At 41.7% G+C, this 20,866-nt stretch overlaps 1 protein-coding gene across 2 annotated transcripts in view; it reads left to right on the forward strand.

Moving 5' to 3' along the window:
• Positions 1–20,866, forward strand: part of kcnn4 (potassium intermediate/small conductance calcium-activated channel, subfamily N, member 4) — a 62,071-nt gene that overhangs the window by 16,386 nt on the left and 24,819 nt on the right. For both annotated transcript variants that reach the window (XM_071383045.1, XM_071383046.1), the window contains exons 4-7: positions 1,286–1,421; positions 8,059–8,169; positions 10,312–10,433; positions 19,163–19,232. In XM_071383045.1, the coding sequence (XP_071239146.1) occupies positions 1,286–1,421; positions 8,059–8,169; positions 10,312–10,433; positions 19,163–19,232 (439 nt within the window). The remainder of the gene's footprint in view (positions 1–1,285; positions 1,422–8,058; positions 8,170–10,311; positions 10,434–19,162; positions 19,233–20,866) is intronic.

Raw genomic sequence — 20,866 nt, forward strand, 5'->3', positions numbered from 1 at the left:
CCTACACAGTTTATTACAAACAGACTGAGGCAATCAATTGCTCACTCTACTTCAAATATTGATGGTCAATTTGAGTTCCCCATTCAGAAAGGATGTCTAATAACAAATTCAATGTTGATTGTTTTCTGTTGAGTTACTCCGACAAATTACTCTTCATTGCGAGCCAACACATACCATCCTAGGCCTCTGAAGTCGGCTTGTGGCCAACGTGAGGTCATTTGTTTAGGCTGAACCTACAATGGGATGAGATTCTTAGATCTCAGTTACATAGAGAAATCAAACGTGTTAATTAATCAAGCTGCATGTTAAACAAACTGACGTTTTGGTTATACGATCTGATGATTGACAGATTGTAAGACTTCTGAGTAACACCCGACAGGTATAATGCATTATAACTTCCCTGTAGGCAATAGAAGACTTAAGACGAACACTGAATTGGAATGGTCTTGAAATAGATTCTGAGAAAACAACAACTTACAAAAGTCAGCCCATTTTTGAGTCAATTTCACCATCTGTCCAGACAATTCAACTTCCATTTTCTCTTTCCTGGAATTGAAACAGGACCTTCCCTGACCCCACAGCCACTGACAGATAAACAGATAATCACAGTCTAACTGTAACTACAACGCTTGGATCTTTGGTTGCCCATAAAGATTCTAAATCTCAAAACAAAACGAATCAAATTTTATTTGTCACAAGCGTCGAATACAACAGGTGTAGACCTTACCGTGAAATCCTTCCTTACAAGCCCTTAACCAAAAATGCAGTTTTAAGAAAATAGAGTTAAGAAAAGATCTACTAAATAAACTAAAGTAAAAAAATCTAAAATAACAATAATGAGGCTGTATACAGGGGGTACTGGTACCGAGTCAATATGCGGGGGTACAGGTTAGACAAAGTAATTTGTACATGTAGGTAGGGTTAAAGTGACTATGCATAGATAATAAACAGCGAGAAGCAGCAGTGTACAATCAATGATTAATTGTAAAACAGTCTTATGGCTTGGGGGTAGAAGCTGTTAAGGAGGCTTTTGGACCTAGACTTGGTGCTCTGGTACCGCTTACGGTGCGATGGCAGAGAGAACAGTCTATGACTTGGGTGACTGGAGTTCTTGACAATCAGATTTGCCAACTTAATATATCTCTGTTTTTGTCTTACCCATTGGTCTGATCTTGTTAGTAATGTAATGTCTATATAATATCGATAAAATCTATGAATATCTTCATGTAAGACATATGTATCTGTGTATGTAGTGAGTGACCCCAGGGTGTGTGGCCCTCTACAGGCAGACACAGGAGGAGACTGGTCGTATGGACACGGCTCTCTGGCTCATTGCCATCACCTTCCTCACAGTGGGATACGGGGACGTGTCCCCCAAAACCAGCTGTGGCAAAGTGGTGTGCCTCTTCACCGGAGTCATGGTAACTATATGGAGTCATGGTAACTATATGGGGAGGGGAATATGGAGAGATAGCCTGAGTGTCAAAGCATGATTAAGCCTGTATCTTAAAGGTTACAATGGCTTTTTAAAGCAGAACATTACTGTAAAGTAGACAGGCTAAATAACATACAGAGGCTTGCGAAAGTATTCACCCCCCTTGGCATTTTTCCTATTTTGTTGCCTTACAACCTGGAATTAAAATATATTTTTGGGGGGTTTGTATAATTTGATTTACACAACATGTCTACCACTTTGAAGATCCAAAATATTTTTAATTGTGAAAATAACAAGAAATAAGAATTGTGATACAGTGAATTATAAGTGAAATAATCTGTCTGTAAACAATTGTTGGAAAAATTACTTGTGTCATGCACAAAGTAGATGTCCTATCCGACTTGCCAAAACTATAATTCGTTAACAAGAACTTCGTGGAGTGGTTGAAAAACCGGTTTTAATGACTCCAACCGAAGTGTATGTAAACTTCCGACTTCAACTGTATATACTGAGATCATGTGACACTTAGATTGTTCACAGGTGGACTTTATTTAACTAATTATATGACTTCTGAAGGTAATTGGTTGCACCAGATCTTATTTAGGGGCTTCATAGCAAAGGGGGTGAATATATGTGCACGCACCACTTTTCAGTTTTTTATTTTTAGAATTTTTTTGAAACAATATATTTTTTTATTTCACTTCACCAATTTGCAATATTTTGTGTATGTCCATTACAGGAAATCCAAATAAAAATTAATTTAAATTTGAGGTTGTAATGCAACAAAATAGGAAAAACAACAAGGGTGATGAATAATTCTGCAAGGAACTGTACATGTACTGTACATGGCTCCATGTCTCTGCAGGTGTACAGAAGTATGATCAAAAATTTTGCCCGTTTTCTACAGCAGGAAAATAATCCTGCAGCAACAGGAAATGTGAATTACTATGTGGATTATAATTAATGGACATTTTTCGTAAGGGTTGATACATTTTTCGTAAGGGAAAATCATGTCTGAAATTTCAAGGTGGAAATTACAAACTTCAGAAGCCTTTTAAAACCTCAAATACACTGAATTGCAGGAAGGTTATTCTGCAACAGGGTGATCAAATGAAGAAGAATAGAGGGAAACTGAAACACTAGACAGTGCTTTCTAGTTGGTTGTTTTGTAAGTACCTATTACGTTGAAGTGGCCTCAGAAAGTTATTTACTTACAGTAGAAATACAGTGGTGCTTGGTGCCACCCAGTCCCAATAATGACTTTGATGCTGGCGGCTAGTTGCTGGGTACATGCAGAGAGCATGCCATGTACAGTACTGTTGCTACTGACTCATTGTTTGCCTGTCGCTACTCCCATCGATCTCTCTTGTTTTGGCTTCTTTCTCTATTATTTTCCATGATGCCATTCTTACAATGTCCTACACTACAGCATGTGCCCCTGGTGTGTTGCCCGTGCATGCTATGATGTCTTAAAGTACAGTAGCTGTAGTTTTCATATTGAAGCTTTTCTATTCTATTCTGAAAATGTAACACTACTGTACCAGTGTAATATTATTTTATTATTGTTTTCCCCACGGTCAGCCTGTATATGACATGTTCAGGGGAGAATGCCTGATGATGTCTTGGTTGTTTATGGGTCAGAGAAGTGATTCTCTGGTACCAGGCACTCTCTCATCACACACACGCGAACGCACGCACGCACGCACGCACGCACGCACGCACGCACGCACGCACACACACACACACACACACACACACACACACACACACATTGGAGTAGTTGTTATGTAGATGTCTTGGCACTGAGCAGAGGTGGGAGATGTGAAAGGTTACAGTGAGTTTAATGGTTTTATGGGTGAACTCAGAGAATACAGGCACTGATAATATTGAACTTTATTTTTATAGCACGTTTCTTACAGAATGCAGCCCCAATGTGCTCTATATGATAACATATGACCTTTCTCTTGTCGAACAACGAAAGCGGTGTGGTTATTGACGCATGTATTGTTACGTCTGTGACTCAAACACTTTGGTTACACCCACTGGTAAGAAAGGTACACGCAGTAGAAAAAAAGCTAATTTGAAGCACTGTAAGCATATTTGAAATTTGTGAAAGAGCTGTGACTCTTATGTTCAAGCAGTCTGGGTGCCATGGAAATGACATTAAATAATACACTTCAGGTGTTGTTCTGTCATAGAAAAGAACAAAGGAGTTTCACTATGATATATTGTCATATTCAACTGCCATTGTTTACTAAACAATGGACCCTCACCAGTAAGAATATAGGCCAATATCTCAGTTAAGTAGGTTGATGCTGAGTACAAAGAGTTGATAGGTTTTTACAATGGAAGAATATTTGAGAAGGAGATGGAGAGAGATGGAGAGTAAAGGGAGAGTGAGAGGTGGGAGGTTGGAGGGGGTGGAAGATGGTAAGAGGGAGTGAAAAGGAGAGTGAGGGAGAGTGGAATGCAGAGGGAGATGCAGAGGTAGAGGGAGAGTGAGACGTAGAGGGAAAGGGCAAGGGAGACAGAGAGGGAGAGAGATGCAGAGTGAGAAGTAGAGGGAGAGGTAGAGGGAGATTTAATTTTTACTCATATCCACATGGCAGTCAATCAAATCAAAGTTTATTGGATATTACAATACATACACAACAAAACGTTCAAGTTGAAATCACAAGAGAAATTCAAGACAATATGTACATTCAGGAGACTCAAAGTTTTGTTTTGTTAATATACAGTACCAGTCAAACGTTTGGACACACCTACTCATTCAAGGGATTTTCTTTATTTTTAATATTTTCGACAGTACCAGTCAAAAGTATGGACACACCTACTCATTCAAGGGATAGTCTTTATTTTTTACTATTTTCTACATTGTAGAATAATAGGGAAGACATCAAAACTATAAAATAACACAAATGGAAGCATGTAGTAACCAAAAAAGTGTTTAACAAATCTGAATATATTTTATATTTGAGATTCTTCAAAGTAGCCACCCTTTGCTGTGATGACAGCTTTGCACACTCTTGGCATTCTCTCAACCAGCTTCACCTGGAATGCTTTTCTAACAGTCTTGAAGGAGTTCCCACATATGCTGAGCACTTGTTGGCTGCTTTTTCTTCACTCTGCAGTCCAACTCATCCCAAACCATCTCAATTAGGTTGAGGTTGGGTGATTGTGGAGGCCAGGTCATCTGATGCAGCACTCCATCACTCTCCTTCTTGGTCAAATAGCCCTTACACAGCCTGGAGGTGTGTTGGGTCATTGTCCTGTTGAAAAACAAATTATAGTCCCATTAAGTGGAAACCAGATGGGATGGCATATCGATGCAGAATGCTGTGGTAGCCATGCTGGTTAGGTGTGCCTTGAATTCTAAATAAATCACAGACAGTGTCACCAGCAAAGCACCCCCACACCATCCCACCTCCTCCTCCATGCGTCACGGTGGGAACCACACATGCAGAGATCATACGTTCACCTACTCTGCGTCTCACAAAGAAACGTCAGTTGGAACCCAAAATCGCAAATTTGGACTCATCCGACCAAAGGACAGATTTCCACCGGTCTAATGACCATTGCTCGTGTTTCTTTGCCCAAGCAAGTCTCTTCTTATTATTGGTGTCCTTTAGTAGTGGTTTCTGGCAGCAATTCAACTATGAATTTGCCTGATTCACGCAGTCTCCTCTGAACAGTTGATGTTGAGATGTGTCTGTTACTTGAACTCTGTGAAGGATTTATCTGGGCAGCAATTTCTGAGGCTGGTAACTCTAATGAACTTATCGTCTGCAGCAGAGGTAACTCTGGGTCTTCCTTTCCTGTGGCGGTCCTCATGAGAGCCAGTTTCGTCAAAGCACTTGATGGTTTTTGCGACTGCACTTGCAGAAACTTATTGAAATGTTCCGCATTGACTGATCTTCATGTCTTAAAGTAATGATGGACTGTCGTTTCTCTTTGCTTATTTGAGCTGTTCTGGCCATAATAATTTATTTTTTTACCAAATAGGGCGATCTTCCTAAAACCACCCATACCACCCAATAATACACCTGATTGGCTCAAACAAATAAAGAAGGAAAGAAATTCCACAAATACATTTTTAACAAGGCACACCTGTTAAGTGAAATGTATTTCAGGTGACTACCTCATGAAGCTGGTTGAGAGAATGCCAAGTGTGTGCAAAGCTGTCATCGATGCCAAGGGTGGCTACTTTGTAGAATTTCAAATATAAAATATATTTTGATTTGTTTAACACTTTTTTGGTTACTACATGATTTCATGTGTTATTTCAAATTTTGGATTTCTTCACTATTATTCTACAATGTAGAAAATAGTAAAAATAAAGAAAAACCCTGGAATGAGAAGGTGTGTCCAAACTTTTGACTGGTACTGTACATTGGTATGGAATGGGCAACTTTTTATATTTCTCAGTCCTGGCATGTGGAATAGAGAGCAGGTGAATCTGTCTGACACTTGTCCTTGGCAGACGGGTAACTGTTCTCTGAAGGGGGTCTTGAACAGGGAAAAAGGAAAGTCAAGGTACAGTTTCTCTCTTCTCTCATGAAGTGAGGGCAGTGATAGTGACATCAGAGCATTGTTGTTTCCAGGATATGCCGTGCCAGGGATGGTTCTGCAAACACGCTTCTGTATGGGTATGAGTTGTTCAGAGAGGGCTTGAGTCAAGGAGCTGTGCCAAGCTGTTGCAATATACTCTAGGCAGGGTTGAACATAGCCCATGTAGATGGCTACCAGGTCCATTTGTGGCATGTTAAATATTTTAAGTCGACGTAGGAAGACTTTTTGCTTCCCTTGCGAATCATTGAATCGATTTGTTCGTCCCACTGCAGAATGTTTTGCACAATGACTCCAAGGACTTTCACACTTCCACAAACTTGCAGGTTTTCCCCATATATCATAAGGGGACATGCAGGGGACAGGTTTCTCATACATGCTACCAACAGGATCTTGCACTTTGAAGGGTTTTGGGCCATGTGACTAGTACAGGGAGAGGGAGGGAGGTATCTGGGTGTTTTCTGCTTGTTGGGCTGTAAGGACTTGGCTCTCTGCCTCACCTTAGCTCTGTCCGTTTCCGATCCGAGTAGATAAGCGGCGGAGAGTCACAAGACCGGCAGAGGGGCGGGAGCCAGGCCGAGACACCTCCCTGACACAGTGGAAAATTACCCTTCACTCCTCTTTCTCTCCCTCTCCCCTTGTTTTTATAAGCTTTCCCCTTTTTAAGGGGAAACTTTCCACCATTTCCATTTTTAGGTAGTTTATAGCCTTTGGCACCACTGGAACAGGAGGGCGTGCCAACCTGTGCCAATGACTTGAAGAAAAAAAAGAGTTTCCTACTCCCAACAGGGCAGCTCTCGAGGACAATGAGTGAAGCAGTACTCACACCTGTAGTGCTCGGCTGTCAATGACCCCTAGGCTCAACACCTCTATCCTGGGCTGGCCTGCCTCTCTGGTAGTGTCCCAGCTGTGTTGGGGAGGTGAGCAGAGCAGCGTGCTCGCCACACATCCTATCAGTGGGGTGTGGATGGATCCCTGGGAAGGATGTTGTGCCTCTTAGAATTCCCAGATTACACTGGTGCAGATTCACATGGAATCTTTGGTTCCAGTCATGCCCATATCAGTACCAGTGAGTGGGTTGGTTGATGTTAGGAAGCCAGCAGAGTATTTTGGGAGCTCTTAGGAGGGGACAGGGGACTAGTGCAGGATTTGTGATTTATCCATCCGAATGGCTCTTAGCATTATCTCTGTGACCAGACTGTAACCCGTGTTTCATTGTGAGCCTTGGCGTGCATGCTAATATGATTGTTCTTTTTTTATCAGACTTTGATCTCTCTCTCTCTCTTTTACTAATGCAAACAAGGGAAGGGAAACAGGTAAAAATTGGTCTTCATTTTCAAACAAGTCTAATCTTTAAATGATATGATTACACTGTGTCTCTAAAACCATGTACTGTATTTCCACAGTAATTACACTGGCAGGTACAATGCAATTACGTTGTAGGTAGATACACATTGGTACAACTGTGAGCTTTGTGCAATTACAGTACATATTGATATAAAATTGCACTCAATGGTAAATTAACTATGTTAAATCTCCCCCATAGGTTAGAATTGTAGTCTAAGATTACACAGTCAGAATTAGTGTGTTGAGACTATTGTACCACACTGAAATATAGTCACTTTTAGTGCCAAGTCACTCTGATTCACTCTGTGGGGTTCCTGAGCATTCGTCAGCATTTAGTTGTTCTCTATACTACTATATCAGTGGCACAGTGGCATATGATTAACCATTTCACGCTCACATAAGCATAAGGTCAATTCCGTGTAACTAGTATTATTAGGCGAAATAGGCAAAATAGGCCCACCCTATTTGTCCAAGTTATAGCAAGTCACAACTATGTCATAACTTCTTGAAAAGGAATTACGATGTCTATCTTGATGTTGGCCAAACAGACCTGAAGCTATAGGGCTGATTTTGAATGTTGACATGATCATTTTGTGAATTCCGACTGACTCCCGCTCTTACGGGTCACAAGAGGACACGAGGAGGATGACAAACGGCGATGGTGGTAACCATAGTGACGGTGGTTTGGCTGTCTGTGTGTTTGTCCATAGGGTGTGGCCTGTACCGCCATGCTGGTGGCCGTCATGACCAAGAAGCTGGCGCTGAACAAAGGAGAGAAACACGTGCACTTCTTCATGATGGACATCCAGATCTCCAAGCGGGTGAGACGAGGAGAATGACTGCACCATAGTTTTTCGATATACCATGTGTCCACCTAGTCAGGAAAACTCTGGGCCCTAGTTCTAACCTTTACAAGGGCTGGGAGTTTTTCCTGGTCAGGTGGTCACATGGTCAGTAAAAATACCTGGCTCTATAATGACAGTAATGAATGAACATGTTGTGGGTGTCTCTCAGTTCAAGGAGTCATTTATCCCCATATTTCCAATAACTGAATGATAAGATAAACATACTGTGAAGATCCAAACCACTGTCCTGCATTGATAACTGGTAGCAGCCAGCTCCCTTCAAAGGTTCCCTCGGTCTCACAAGAAAAACAAAACCCTTGACACAACAGATGAGGCCTTCTGGGTGGATGCAGCGATATTTTCCACGTTGCACGCGTGTTATGATTTTGGAGTCTTTTTATAATATTATTTTTTCCTTAAATAGGCCATTCCAGAGGACAGGATAGTGTGGGAAAAGGACTGGGGGGGTGGAGGGCTTGGGAGGTGGGGTCCGCCAATCTCTTAATAGCCTCCAAAAGGCGTCAAAAGGAGGAAATAATCGTGTCCCTGTCAGGAAAGTAACTTGTGTCAGTCCAGGATGGGGAGCTCGGACCGACAGGAAACTGGATAAGATGATGTGTGTGTCGTGTGTGTGTACTCACTGCCGTAACTGAGGACACAGTGAGCAAGCGTTTGTTGGTGAGGGGTTACTTCATGTTGAAGCCTCGGACAGGATCCATCTGTTTGCTTATCGCCGGGAAGGAGAATCAACAACCTGAAAATAAACGAGCACAACGGAAGATGCTAGCATGATTTCCATATCCATTCCCCAATATCCATCATTCTCTAATATGTAAGTAGTGAATGGCAGGATTCTTTGAAATCCACTGACCTGATTGAGCATTAGCTGAGCGCTAGGTTGGCAGTGTAGGGTGTAGGCTATACCTGGCTGCAGGCTGCAGTGTGTTGTCAGTGTGAGGATGTGAGGTTGTAGGTCGGCTGAGGATATAACCACTTCCTCCCTGGCACTGAACACATCCTCTCACTGGGTGCATCCTTATGTCTGTTTGTAGTTGTTTGGTGTGTGTGTGTGCGTCCCTGCGGAGTTGTCCGTCATTGCCCTGATTTACGTTGACAGGAAGAATAAGGAAAGACATCTGGGCACGGCCCCTGACGGCCCCTAATAATAACCCCACACAGAGGACAACACAAGACAAGGCCCGGCTGTAGTGACATCACCAAGCTCAGATAGCAGGGCAGTTACGGTGTCCTCGTCAGGAAGGATAGCAGACATGAATAGAATCAAAGAGAAACAAGAGGAATATGTTTCCGTAACCAACATATGGCCCACTGATGCCTATTCACATCCTCAAATATTTTTCCCTGTATGACGGGTACGTGTACATCCGTTTGTGTTTTTAGCAAACACCGCCTTGTAGCAAACATTAGTGTACAGCCCATCCCGCCTGACCCAGTTCTGCACTAGGCAACATTGTTTTCATCAACGTTAACCATGGACTACCTCTCACTTCATAACAGCAGTTTAATCAGCAAATAAACATGCTCCCATGATGGCACCATGACATAAACATTCTCCCATGATGGCACCATGATATAAACATACTCCCATGATGGCACCATGATATAAACATGCTCCCATGATGGCACCATGATATAAACATTCTCCCATGATGGCACCATGATATAAACATGCTCCCATGATGGCACCATGATATAAACATTCTCCCATGATGGCACCATGATATAAACATTCTCCCATGATGGCACCATGATATAAACATGCTCCCATGATGGCACCATGACATAAACATGCCCCCAAGATGGCACCATGATATAAACATATTCCCATGATGGCATCATGATATAAACATGCTCCCATGATGGCACCATGATATAAACATTCTCCCATGATGGCTAACCTTCCGGTTAGTGCTGTAATTCTTTATAACTTAATCCTGCCATAAGCATGAGTGTTAGCTTAATGCATCACCGTTCCATATACTCTTATCTCCAGCTGTGACAGTCATTCTGTACAAAGGAGTGTGTGTTACACACGTACACGTTAGGGCTGCAGGTTTGATTGACTGGGTCTTGATGTTGGCACTCTGTCTGTCCCAGATCCGCCATGCTGCTGCCAATGTGCTGAGGGAGTGTTGGCTGCTGCACCGCACCAACCTGACCAGGGGAAACAGTGGAGAGCACCGCAGACACCAGAGGTGCCTACTGGAGGCCATCAGAGTGTAAGTCCTCATCACAGTTTAACCTTTGTATTTCAGATGGGAGTAGGCCATCAGTTTGTCCTCTACTATATGCATCTTCAGGTTTCTTGACACATCTCATCTCTACTAGATTTGTTCTGCAGAAACACTGGAGAACAGAAGAATAGCAATACTTTTAGAGACCGTTCAGAACACTAAGCCGTCTAAAGTGTGTGTGTGTGTGTGTGTGTGTGTGTGTGTGTGTGTGTGTGTGTGTGTGTGTGTGTGTGTGTGTGTGTGTGTGTGTGTGTGTGTGTGTGTTGTGATGGTTTTATGGGTCATTAACTCTTTGTCAACACTGAACTGAGTCTATTTTGTTTGGATGCTACGGTCCAGCAAAACAAGTTTGGTACTCCACCCCTTCGGTAAAAGATTAGGCCACTATCTAAAATTGACTTTAGACATCAATCAAATTGATACATTCACTGACAATACTACAGTTTGAATTTAGAATAGAGTAAAGCATACAACATAGTCTCACTCTTACAAAAGCTCTCATGACTAAAATAACTGGACAGTGGTCATCTGACAAACAGTGAAACATTTATTTGACACGGAATTCAGAAGAAGGAACTTCCATCATGTGAAGTCAAATCACAACTAAGAAACACCGGAAAAGTTACAAAAAACTGCTTGTGTTTGACAAAAAAAACATCCTGAATGACAGCTCCTTCTCCATAATAGCACTTGGGAACTTTGACGTCCTCTGCCTGCTTCCCCATGTCTACTTTCATTGTTGTTCATCCATGATGTTTGACAATATGTATCCTAGCCTTCCTGCTAATAACAAGTGGAGTGAGGTGTGGGGTTGCCTGACTTCTTTCACTGGAGATCAAGGAAGCTTAGACGTGTGAATGTGTGAGTCATTATCAGGTAGCAGGACTTCATAATACTGTGTGTGTGTGCATGTGTGTATGTGTATGTGTGTGGGAGAGAGAGAGTATGCCTGTTAGGGTGGAGGGGTTACATTTCCTGTTGTACAGTTAGCAGACCCACTTTAAATACATGGTGGAAGAAAGCATGAGGAGGCACCTTGGAATGGAGACAGAGCCAAACAGTTATTAAGTTACTATTTAGAAACTCATTTTGCTTTTACTTTTTCAGGTTTTTATGCATCGGTTCTTTGGCTCTGGCATCCCCACTAGGACATTTTAGTGCACATGAGTGCTTGATGGAAGTTCCCTGCAATACTGGTTTCTGTTTTTCTTATTCTGGGGCAGTTCTGGTTTCATCCAGCTTAGAATCTAAATGTAGTTTTTTTCCCCAACCCTAAACGTCGAAAACATTGGAGCAACAGATATTTCTCCAATCTACCCATTCTGAACACAAAGCAGGGCTCCTGGATGTTGAGTTATTGACAGTATCTAAGAGCCAAACACGATAAACTTAAAGGGTCAACCTGCAGATGCTACATCCAGTCTCCCCAGGGGACTGGGGTTGGTTGTCTCACAATTTGGTTGTCACAGTGCTAATTACTCCCAATGTCAATGGCACTGTGTAATACACTATATTTAAGGTTAACATGTGTGAATTCTTTGAAAGAACTCATCCACCTGGTCAATTCATGTCAGCATGACAAAACATTGAGGTGAGGGGAATGTATGTCTATTTCATAGGTGAAAGTAAAAAAAAAAAATAGATTGGTGCTTTCTTTGTAAATGTTTGAATTTTGGGAGTATCTATGAACAATTATGTTTGTTGAAAATAGGAAAGGGAGGGCTATATTTCAAACATATTTCTGAGTTCCTAGGTCAAATAATGTGATAACTGTTGGGGATGGTTGTCACATGGAATGTGAAGTAGGTTGTCGCTATCAGCTCCATTACATCCCAAGCTCTTTAGTTATTGTGCTATAAAGAGCTCCCTTCTCACACACATATTTTTTCTAACACACACCCACATAAAAATGATTTGTTACGTTAAATTATATTCTGGGCAGAACAAAATAATAATTTGAGGTTGATGCGTCATTTCTAACAAAACCTTTTGATATAGCCAATCGTTTCAGTGACTATTTCACTGGTAAAGTAGACAAACTGAGAAGTGAAATTACAACATTGAACAGTGAACCATCATATTATTGTATTGAAGATCTAATAATGAAAGAGAATGATTGCTGTTTTGAATTTGGTCAAGTTTGTGCGTGTAACAGTATAACTTTAGTACGTCCCCTCGCCCCGACACGGGCGCGAACCAGGGATCCTCTGCACACATCAACAACGGTCGACCACGAAGCATCGTTACCCATCGCTCCACAAAGGCCGCGGCCCTTGCAGAGCAAGGTGCAACACTACTTCTAGGTTTCAGAGCAAGTGACGTAACTGATTGAAACGCTAGTAGCGCGTACCCGCTAACTAGCTAGCCATTTCACATCCGTTACATGCGGAAGAGGTGGAAAAACTATTGGTATCCATCAAAAAGGATACGTCACCAGGTATAGACAACCAATATGGGAAGCAATTGAGAATAGTAGCAGACTGTATTGCCACCCCTATTTGCCATGTCTTTAACCAAAGGCTAAAGGAGTGTGTGTCCACAGGCGTGGAAGGAAGATAAAGTAATTCCAGTACCTAATAATAGTAAAGCAACCTTTACTGGCTGTAACAGATGCCCAATCAGTTTGCAGCCTGTTCTTTGTAAACAGATGGATAAAATTGTGTTTGAACAAATGCTATGCGATTTTTCAAAGAACAAGTTAACTACTGACTTTCAGTGTGCATATAGGGAAGGGCACTCAACTTGTACTGCACTGACTAAGATGGCTGATGATTGGCTAAAATAAATGGATAGTAAGATGATAGTTGGAGCTCTATTATTAGATTTCAGTGCAGCCTTTGATGTTATTGATCATCATTTGTATTGAAAAAAGGTGTTGTGGATTTACATCACCTGCCATTATACGGTTTGAGAGTTACTAATCAAATAGAACTCAGAGAGTATTCTTCAATGGAAGCTTCTCCAACATCAGATACAGTTGAAGTCGGAAGTTTACATACACTTAGGTTGGAGTCATTAAAACTAGTTTTTCAACCACTCCACACATTTCTTGTTAACAAACTATAGTTTTGGCAAGTCGGTTAGGACATCTACTTTGTGCATGACACAAGTAATTTTTCCAACAATTGTTTACAGACAGATTATTTCACTTATAATTGTATCACAATTCCACTGTATCACAATTCCAGTGGGTCAGAAGTTTACATACACTAAGTTGACTGTGCCTTTAAACAGCTTGGAAAATTCCAGAAAATTATGTCATGACTTTAGAAGCTTCTGATAATTGACATAATTTGAGTCAATTGGAGGTGTACCTGTGGATGTATTTCAAGGCCTGCCTTCAAACTCAGTGCCTCTTTGCTTGACATCATGGGAAAATCTAAAGAAATCAGCCAAGACCCCAGAAAAAAAGTTATAGTCCTCCACAAGTGTGGTTCATCCTTGGGAGCAATTTCCAAACGTCTGAAGGTACCACGTTCATCTGTACAAACAATAGTACGCAAGTATAAACACCATGGGACCACGCAACCGTCATAGCGCTCAGGAAGGAGACATGTTCTGTCTCCTAGAGATTAATGTACTTTGGTGCGAGAAGCGCAAATCAATCCCAGAACAACAGCATAGGACCTTGTGAAGATGCTGGAGGAAAAAGGTACAAAGTATCTATATCCACAGTAAAACAAGTCCTATATCGACATAACCTGAAAGGCCGCTCAGCAAAGAAGTAGCCACTGCTCCAAAACCGCCATAAAAAAGCCAGACTACAGTTTGCAACTGCACATGGGGACAAAGATCAGACTTTTTTGAGAAATGTCCTCTGGTCTGATGAAACAGAAATAGAACTGATTGGCCATAATGACCATCGTTATGTTTGGTGGAAAAAGGGGGAGGCTTGCAAGCCGAAGAATACCATCCTAACCGTGAAGCACAGCATCTCGTGATGCCATCTATTTTGTGAAGTGCACCAGTACCTCCTGCAGCATCATGTTGTGGGGTTGCTTTGCTGCAGGAGGTACTGGTGCACTTCACAAAATAGATGGCATCACGAGGAAGGAAAATTATGTGGATATATTGAAGCAACATCTCAAGACATCAGTCAGAAAGTTAAAGCTTGGTCGCAAATGGGTCTTCCAAATGGACAATGACCCCAAGCATACTTCCAAAGTTGTGTCAAAATGGATTAAGGACAACAAAGTCAAGGTATTGGAGTGGCCATCACAAAGCCCTGACCTCAATCCTATAGAACATTTGTGGGCAGAACTGAAAAAGTGTGTGCGAGCACAGAGGCCTACAAACCTGACTCAGTTACACCAGGTCTGTCAGGAGGAATGGGCCAAAATTCACCCAACTTATTGTGGAAGCTTGTGGAAGGCTACCCGAAATATTTGACCCAAGTTAAACAATTTAAAGGCAATGCTACCAAATACTAATTGAGTGTATGTAAACTTCTGACCCACTGGGAATGTGATGAAAGAAATAAAAGCTGAAATAAATCATTCTCTCTAGTATTATTCTGACATTTCACATTCTTAAAATAAAGTGGTGATCCTAACTGACCTAAAACACAGAATTTTTACTAGGATTAAATGTCAGGAATTGTGAAAAACTGAGTTTAAATGTATTTGGCTAAGGTGTACAGTCATGGCCTAAAGTTTTGAGAATGACACAAATATTAATTTTCACAAAGTCTGCTGCCTCAGTTTGTATGATGGCAATTTGCATATACTCCAGAATGTTATGAAGAGTGATCAGATGAATTGCAATTAATTTCAAAGTCCCTCTTTGCCATGCAACTGAACTGAATCCCAAAAACCATTTCCACTGCATTTCAGCCCTGCCAGAAAAGGACCAGCTGACATCATGCCAGTGATTCTCTCGTTAACACAGGTGTGAGTGTTGACGAGGACAAGGCTGGAGATCACTCTGTCATGCTGATTGAGTTCGAATAACAGACTGGAAGCTTCAAAAGGAGGGTGGTGCTTGGAATCATTGTTCTTCCTCTGTCAATCATGGTTACCTGCAATGAAACACATGCTGTCATCATTGCTTTGCACAAAAGGGCTTCACAGGCAAGGATATTGCTGCCAGTAAGATTCCACCTAAATCAACCATTTATCGGATCATCAAGAACTTCAAGGAGAGCGGTTCAATTGTTGTGAAGATGGCTTCAAGGTGCCCAAGAAAGCCCAGCAAGCGCCAGGACCATCTCCTAAAGTTGATTCAGCTGTGAGATCAGGGCACCACCAGTACAGAGCTTGCTCAGGAATGGCAGCATGCAGGTGTGAGTGCATCTGCACGCAGAGTGAGGCAAAGACTTTTGGAGGATGGCCTGGTGTCAAGAAAGGCAGCAAAGAAGCCACTTCTCTCCAGGAAAAACATCAGGAACAGACTGATATTCTGCAAAAGGTACAGGGATTGGACTGCTGAGTACTGAGGCAAAGTCATTTTCTCTAATGAATCCCCTTTCCGATTGTTTGGGGCACCCGGAAAAAAGCTTGTCCGGAGAAGTCAAGGTGAGCGCTACCATCAGTCCTGTGTCATGCCAACAGTAAAGCATCCTGAGACCATTCACGTGTGGGGTTAGTTCTCAGCCAAGGGAGTGGGCTCACTCACAATTTTGCCTAAGAACACAGCCATGAATAAAGAATGGTACCAACACAACCTCCGAGAGCAACTTCTCCCAACCATCCAGGAACAGTTTGGTGACGAACAATGCCTTTTCCAGCATGATGGAGCACCTTGCCAAAAGGCAAAAGTGATAACTAAGTGGCTCGGGGAACAAAACATCGATATTTTGGGTCCATGGCCAGGAAACTCCCCAGATCTTAATCACATGGAGAACTTGTGGTCAATCCTCAAGAGGCGGGTGGACAAACAACAACCCACAAATTCTGACAAACTCCAAGCATTGATTATGCAAGAATGGGCTGTCATCAGTCAGGATGTGGCCCAGAATTTCATTGACAGCATGCCAGGGCGGATTGCAGAGGTCTTGAAAAAGAAGGGTCAACACTGCAAATATTGACTCTTTGCATCATCTTCATGTAATTGTCAATAAAAGCCTTTGACACTTATGAAATGCTTGTAATTATACTTCAGTATTCCATAGTAACATCTCACAAAAATATCTAAAGACACTGAAGCAGCAAACTTTGTGAAAATTAATATTTGGGTCATTCTCAAAACTTTTGGCCACGACTGTATGTAAACGTCCGACTTCAACTGTATGTACAGTGCGGTATCCATCATGGCAGTTGCCTTGGGCTGTTACTATTCTCTATTGTTTACAATAATGCACACTCTACACATAAGCACCTACAGCCAGTGAGCTCACTGAGGCTCTTAGTAAAGAGTTACAGTCAGAATGGGTAATTAACAATAAACTGGCCTTAAATACATCTAAAACCAAAAGCATTGCATTTGGTTAAAAGCATTCTCTTAGACCTAAACCTCAACTGGAGATGTGCAGGATGTGACCAGGATGTGACCAGGATGTGACCATTGAACAAGTTGAAGAAGCTGAACTCCAGGGAGTAACATTGGATGGTATGTTATCAAAGTCAAGTTATATTGACAAAGTTGTTATAAAAACATGTTTTCTGCTTTTGTGACACAAAGATCAACTGTACTAGTTGTTCAGGCTCTGATCTTGTCCAGTCATAATTACTGTGTCTGGTGTTATGGTCAGGTTCAGCAAAGAAAGACTTAGCAAAGCTGCAGCTGGCTCAAAACAAAGCAGTGTGCCTTGCACTTAACAGCACAAACAGAACTAACATCAACAACATGCATGATGGTCTCACGGTTGAGGGTTGAGGAGAAATTGACTACTTATCTTCTAGTCTTTTGAAGAAACATTTGTGTGTTGCAATATGACTAACCACTTGTATAATCTATGTGCATACACTTGAAAAAGACACATTCCCCACCAGACATGCCACTATGGGTTTTCTTCACGGTACCCAAACCAAAAACAGATTTTATGCGTTGCTTAGTTATGTATAACGCCATGTCATCGTGGAATGCTCTGCCACCAGAGGTTACTCAGGCAAAAAGCAAGTTTAGCTTTAAAAAACTGATAATAAACATACAGTATTGTATCACAGTATCACAGCGCCTCTCCTCTTTCTAAAGATCTGATTTAACTGTACTGTATATAAGAATATGAATATACACTGAGTATACAAACATTAAGAACACCCGCTCTTTCCATGGCATAGACTAACCAGGTGAATCCAGGTGAAAGCTATCATCCCTTATTGATGTCAATTGTTAAATTCACTTCAATCAGTAGTGTGAAGGGGAGGAGACTTGACACAATTGAGACATGGATTGTGTATGTGTGCCATTCAGAGGGTGAATGGGCAAGATAAACTATTTAAGTGCCTTTGAACGGGGTATGTTAGTAGGTGCCAGGCACATCAGTTTGTGTCAAGAACTGCAGCGCTGCTGGGGTTTTAACGCTCAACAGTTTCCCTTGTGTATCAAGAATGGTCCACCACACAAAGGACATCCAGCCAACTTGACACAAGTGTGGGAAGTATTGGAGTCAACATTGGCCAGAATCCCTAGGGAATTATTTCGATACCTAGTAGAGTCCATGCCTTGATGAATTGAGGCTGTCCTGAGGGCAACTGTTCTGTACTTTGTCATGTATTTGTATGTTTTATGTGGACCTCAGGAAGAGTAGCTGCTGCATGTGCAGTAGCTAATGGGGATCTTAATGAACTTAACTAAACACACGTACATACACATTTACTCAGAATGTCATATGATATTCTCACGACATAAAATGCTGAATTTGGTCAGGAATATTGTTCAATCAAAGAAAGGCTATTTGTAAGATGTTATATTGCTTCCTTTCCGGTTACAAAATGAATAAACTACTAGCAAACATTGTTAAAATCAACAACATACTGTGTGACATCCAACCCCACGATGTGGCTGGTTGTCACAAGTGGACAGAGTGTGTTTGATGGCTTAGAACTCCATATTAGAATAAGATATGAGGTTAAAAAGGGTCCCCATTTCAACCGAAGACCTTGGTCTTTCTCCTAATATTAAAAAATAATCTTGTTAGATATACTAGTGCTGAGAAATACACACAAGAGTACAATGTGTGACAACCAACCCTGGTCTCCCCTAACCATTGATCCTTGAAGAGTATGACTTATAAATGCCTCATCAGTTAAGTTCAACTGTTGTGCCTCTTCAGAACCCAAAATATAAGCTAGTTATGCTCCAATGTTTTGAAACAAAGTAAATGTAAACAAACACTATATAGCCTCAAACATAGTTAAAACTATTTTGATAGCATGGATGGTCAGTTCTTGCATCCATAGCCCTGTCTATGAATGTGAGTGGTTTCATTTCTACAGCTCCATCCCTCAACTTTTTACCGAAACAGGGGCATGGAGAACGCTATGTTCTTGTTTCTATTGCTGATTGGCGGTTTAAGTCTGAAGCAACTGTTTATTATGTACCTCAGCTTTTCTCAAAGCCAAAGGATTGTGTAATTGTTAGTATAAGGGGTGTTGTGATTGTTCAGTGAAGGGGACCCTCTATAGTGCACACACTACCCAATCAGATCTATACTGTAATGGGTAGAAGTGGCAGTAATGACAGTTTCTCACTTCAGGCCCAGGCATTTATTTAAGGTCACTATCACACCGTTATCATACTAAGATGTTGCTATGTCCTTTGTCTGTTTTGGACAGATTCCGGCACCTGCGCCTCAAACAAAGGAAGCTGAGAGATTACGCCAGTGAGATGGTCGACCTGCCCAAGGTAAACCAACCACACCATACAGTAGGCTAGAACAACTCACGGCAGAGCTGTGAAATGCACCCTACTATGTTGTGTGCATTTGCATGAATGAAAGCTGAAGTGTAGGCCTGTGTATGTCTCTGCTGGTATGTGATGTTTTTTTGTCTTGTGTGTGCGTGTATGTGTGTATCTAGTGCGTGCGTGCATGCATGCATGCATGCGCGTGCTTTTGTGTGGGTATAAGTGTCTCCGTTTGTGTGTGCATGTGTGCATGTCCGTTTGTGTGTGTTTGTATATGTGTGTGTGTGTGTTTGTGTGAGTTCATGTGTTTTTCTGCTGCATTGCGTGGCTGTGCCGGTCATTGTGTGCCAGTGTTCAGGTTGTACATGACCCCTACTCATCTGGGAGGTCCCTCTTTCATGTCCCCTGCTCTGCTCTCTACTGAAACTGGGTCAAAGGATAAAATATCAACAAGCACACACACACTGATGAACGCACAGACACCTACATTTGCAAGCACGCACGCACGCACGCACGCACGCACGCACGCACGCACACACACACACACACACACACACACACACACACACACACACACACACACACGTGTGCAGGATAACCCAGATCCAGGTAATAACCACACTTTTACACAGACCATTATCCAGTATATTACATTTGCTGTGTAATTTATTACTAGGTGTTGAGACACATAAAATGTCTGTAAAAGACGCATAAAACTCTATAAAACAGCCACGAGTTCTAGCAGAAGGTTCAAGTCACTCTGTGATGTAATCCTAGACTCAGAGCTTTTTACCTAATGGGCAGTATACCTGGCAAAGAATGCACAACTAAAGAAAATGGCTATAGTTAATGGGTGGTGAGCACTTTTATTAATTAAATTGATCAATATATTTGTGCAAGTCCAGCTCATGTGTATATGGAACACAGGAACCAGTTTATGAGGAAGAAACGGTCACAGGAGACATGGGAGATGGGAGATATGTACATGTGATGTATGTGGTTCCCCTCAATGTTTTAACTACCCTAGGGAGTTGATTCCCCCAAGAGAGTTGCCACTGTCACCTTCAGCTCATCTGGGGTTAAGTCTGGGTTTATCTGAATTCCATGTCTGGATTTTGTTTGGCATGCTTGTGTTGTTACGACATTAACTATAAAAAACACAACACAACTAGCATTGGGTGAATGGATTAATTGTCTGTTTAATCGTTTGTTTGGTTGATTGACGGTGAACAGATGCAGATGATAATGTTTGGTTGATTGATGGTTGATCGATGGTGAACAGATGCAGATGATCATGTTTGGTTGATTGATGGTTGATTGATGGTGAACAGATGCAGATGATCATGTTTGGTTGATTGATGGTTGATTGATGGTGAACAGATGCAAATGATCATGTTTGGTTGGTTGATTGATGGTGAACAGATGCAGATGATCATATTTGGTTGGTTGGTTGATTGATGGTGAACAGATGCAGATGATCATGTTTGGTTGTTTGTTTGGTTGGTTGGTTGATTGATGGTGAACAGATGCAGATGATCATGTTTGGTTGTTTGTTTGGTTGGTTGGTTGATTGATGGTGAACAGGGGCCTGTTGCACAAAACTAGGATAAGGGATTAAGCCAGGATATCTTGGT

This window comes from Salvelinus alpinus, chromosome 35, assembly GCF_045679555.1.
Source record: "Salvelinus alpinus chromosome 35, SLU_Salpinus.1, whole genome shotgun sequence".
Taxonomy (NCBI): domain Eukaryota; kingdom Metazoa; phylum Chordata; class Actinopteri; order Salmoniformes; family Salmonidae; genus Salvelinus; species Salvelinus alpinus.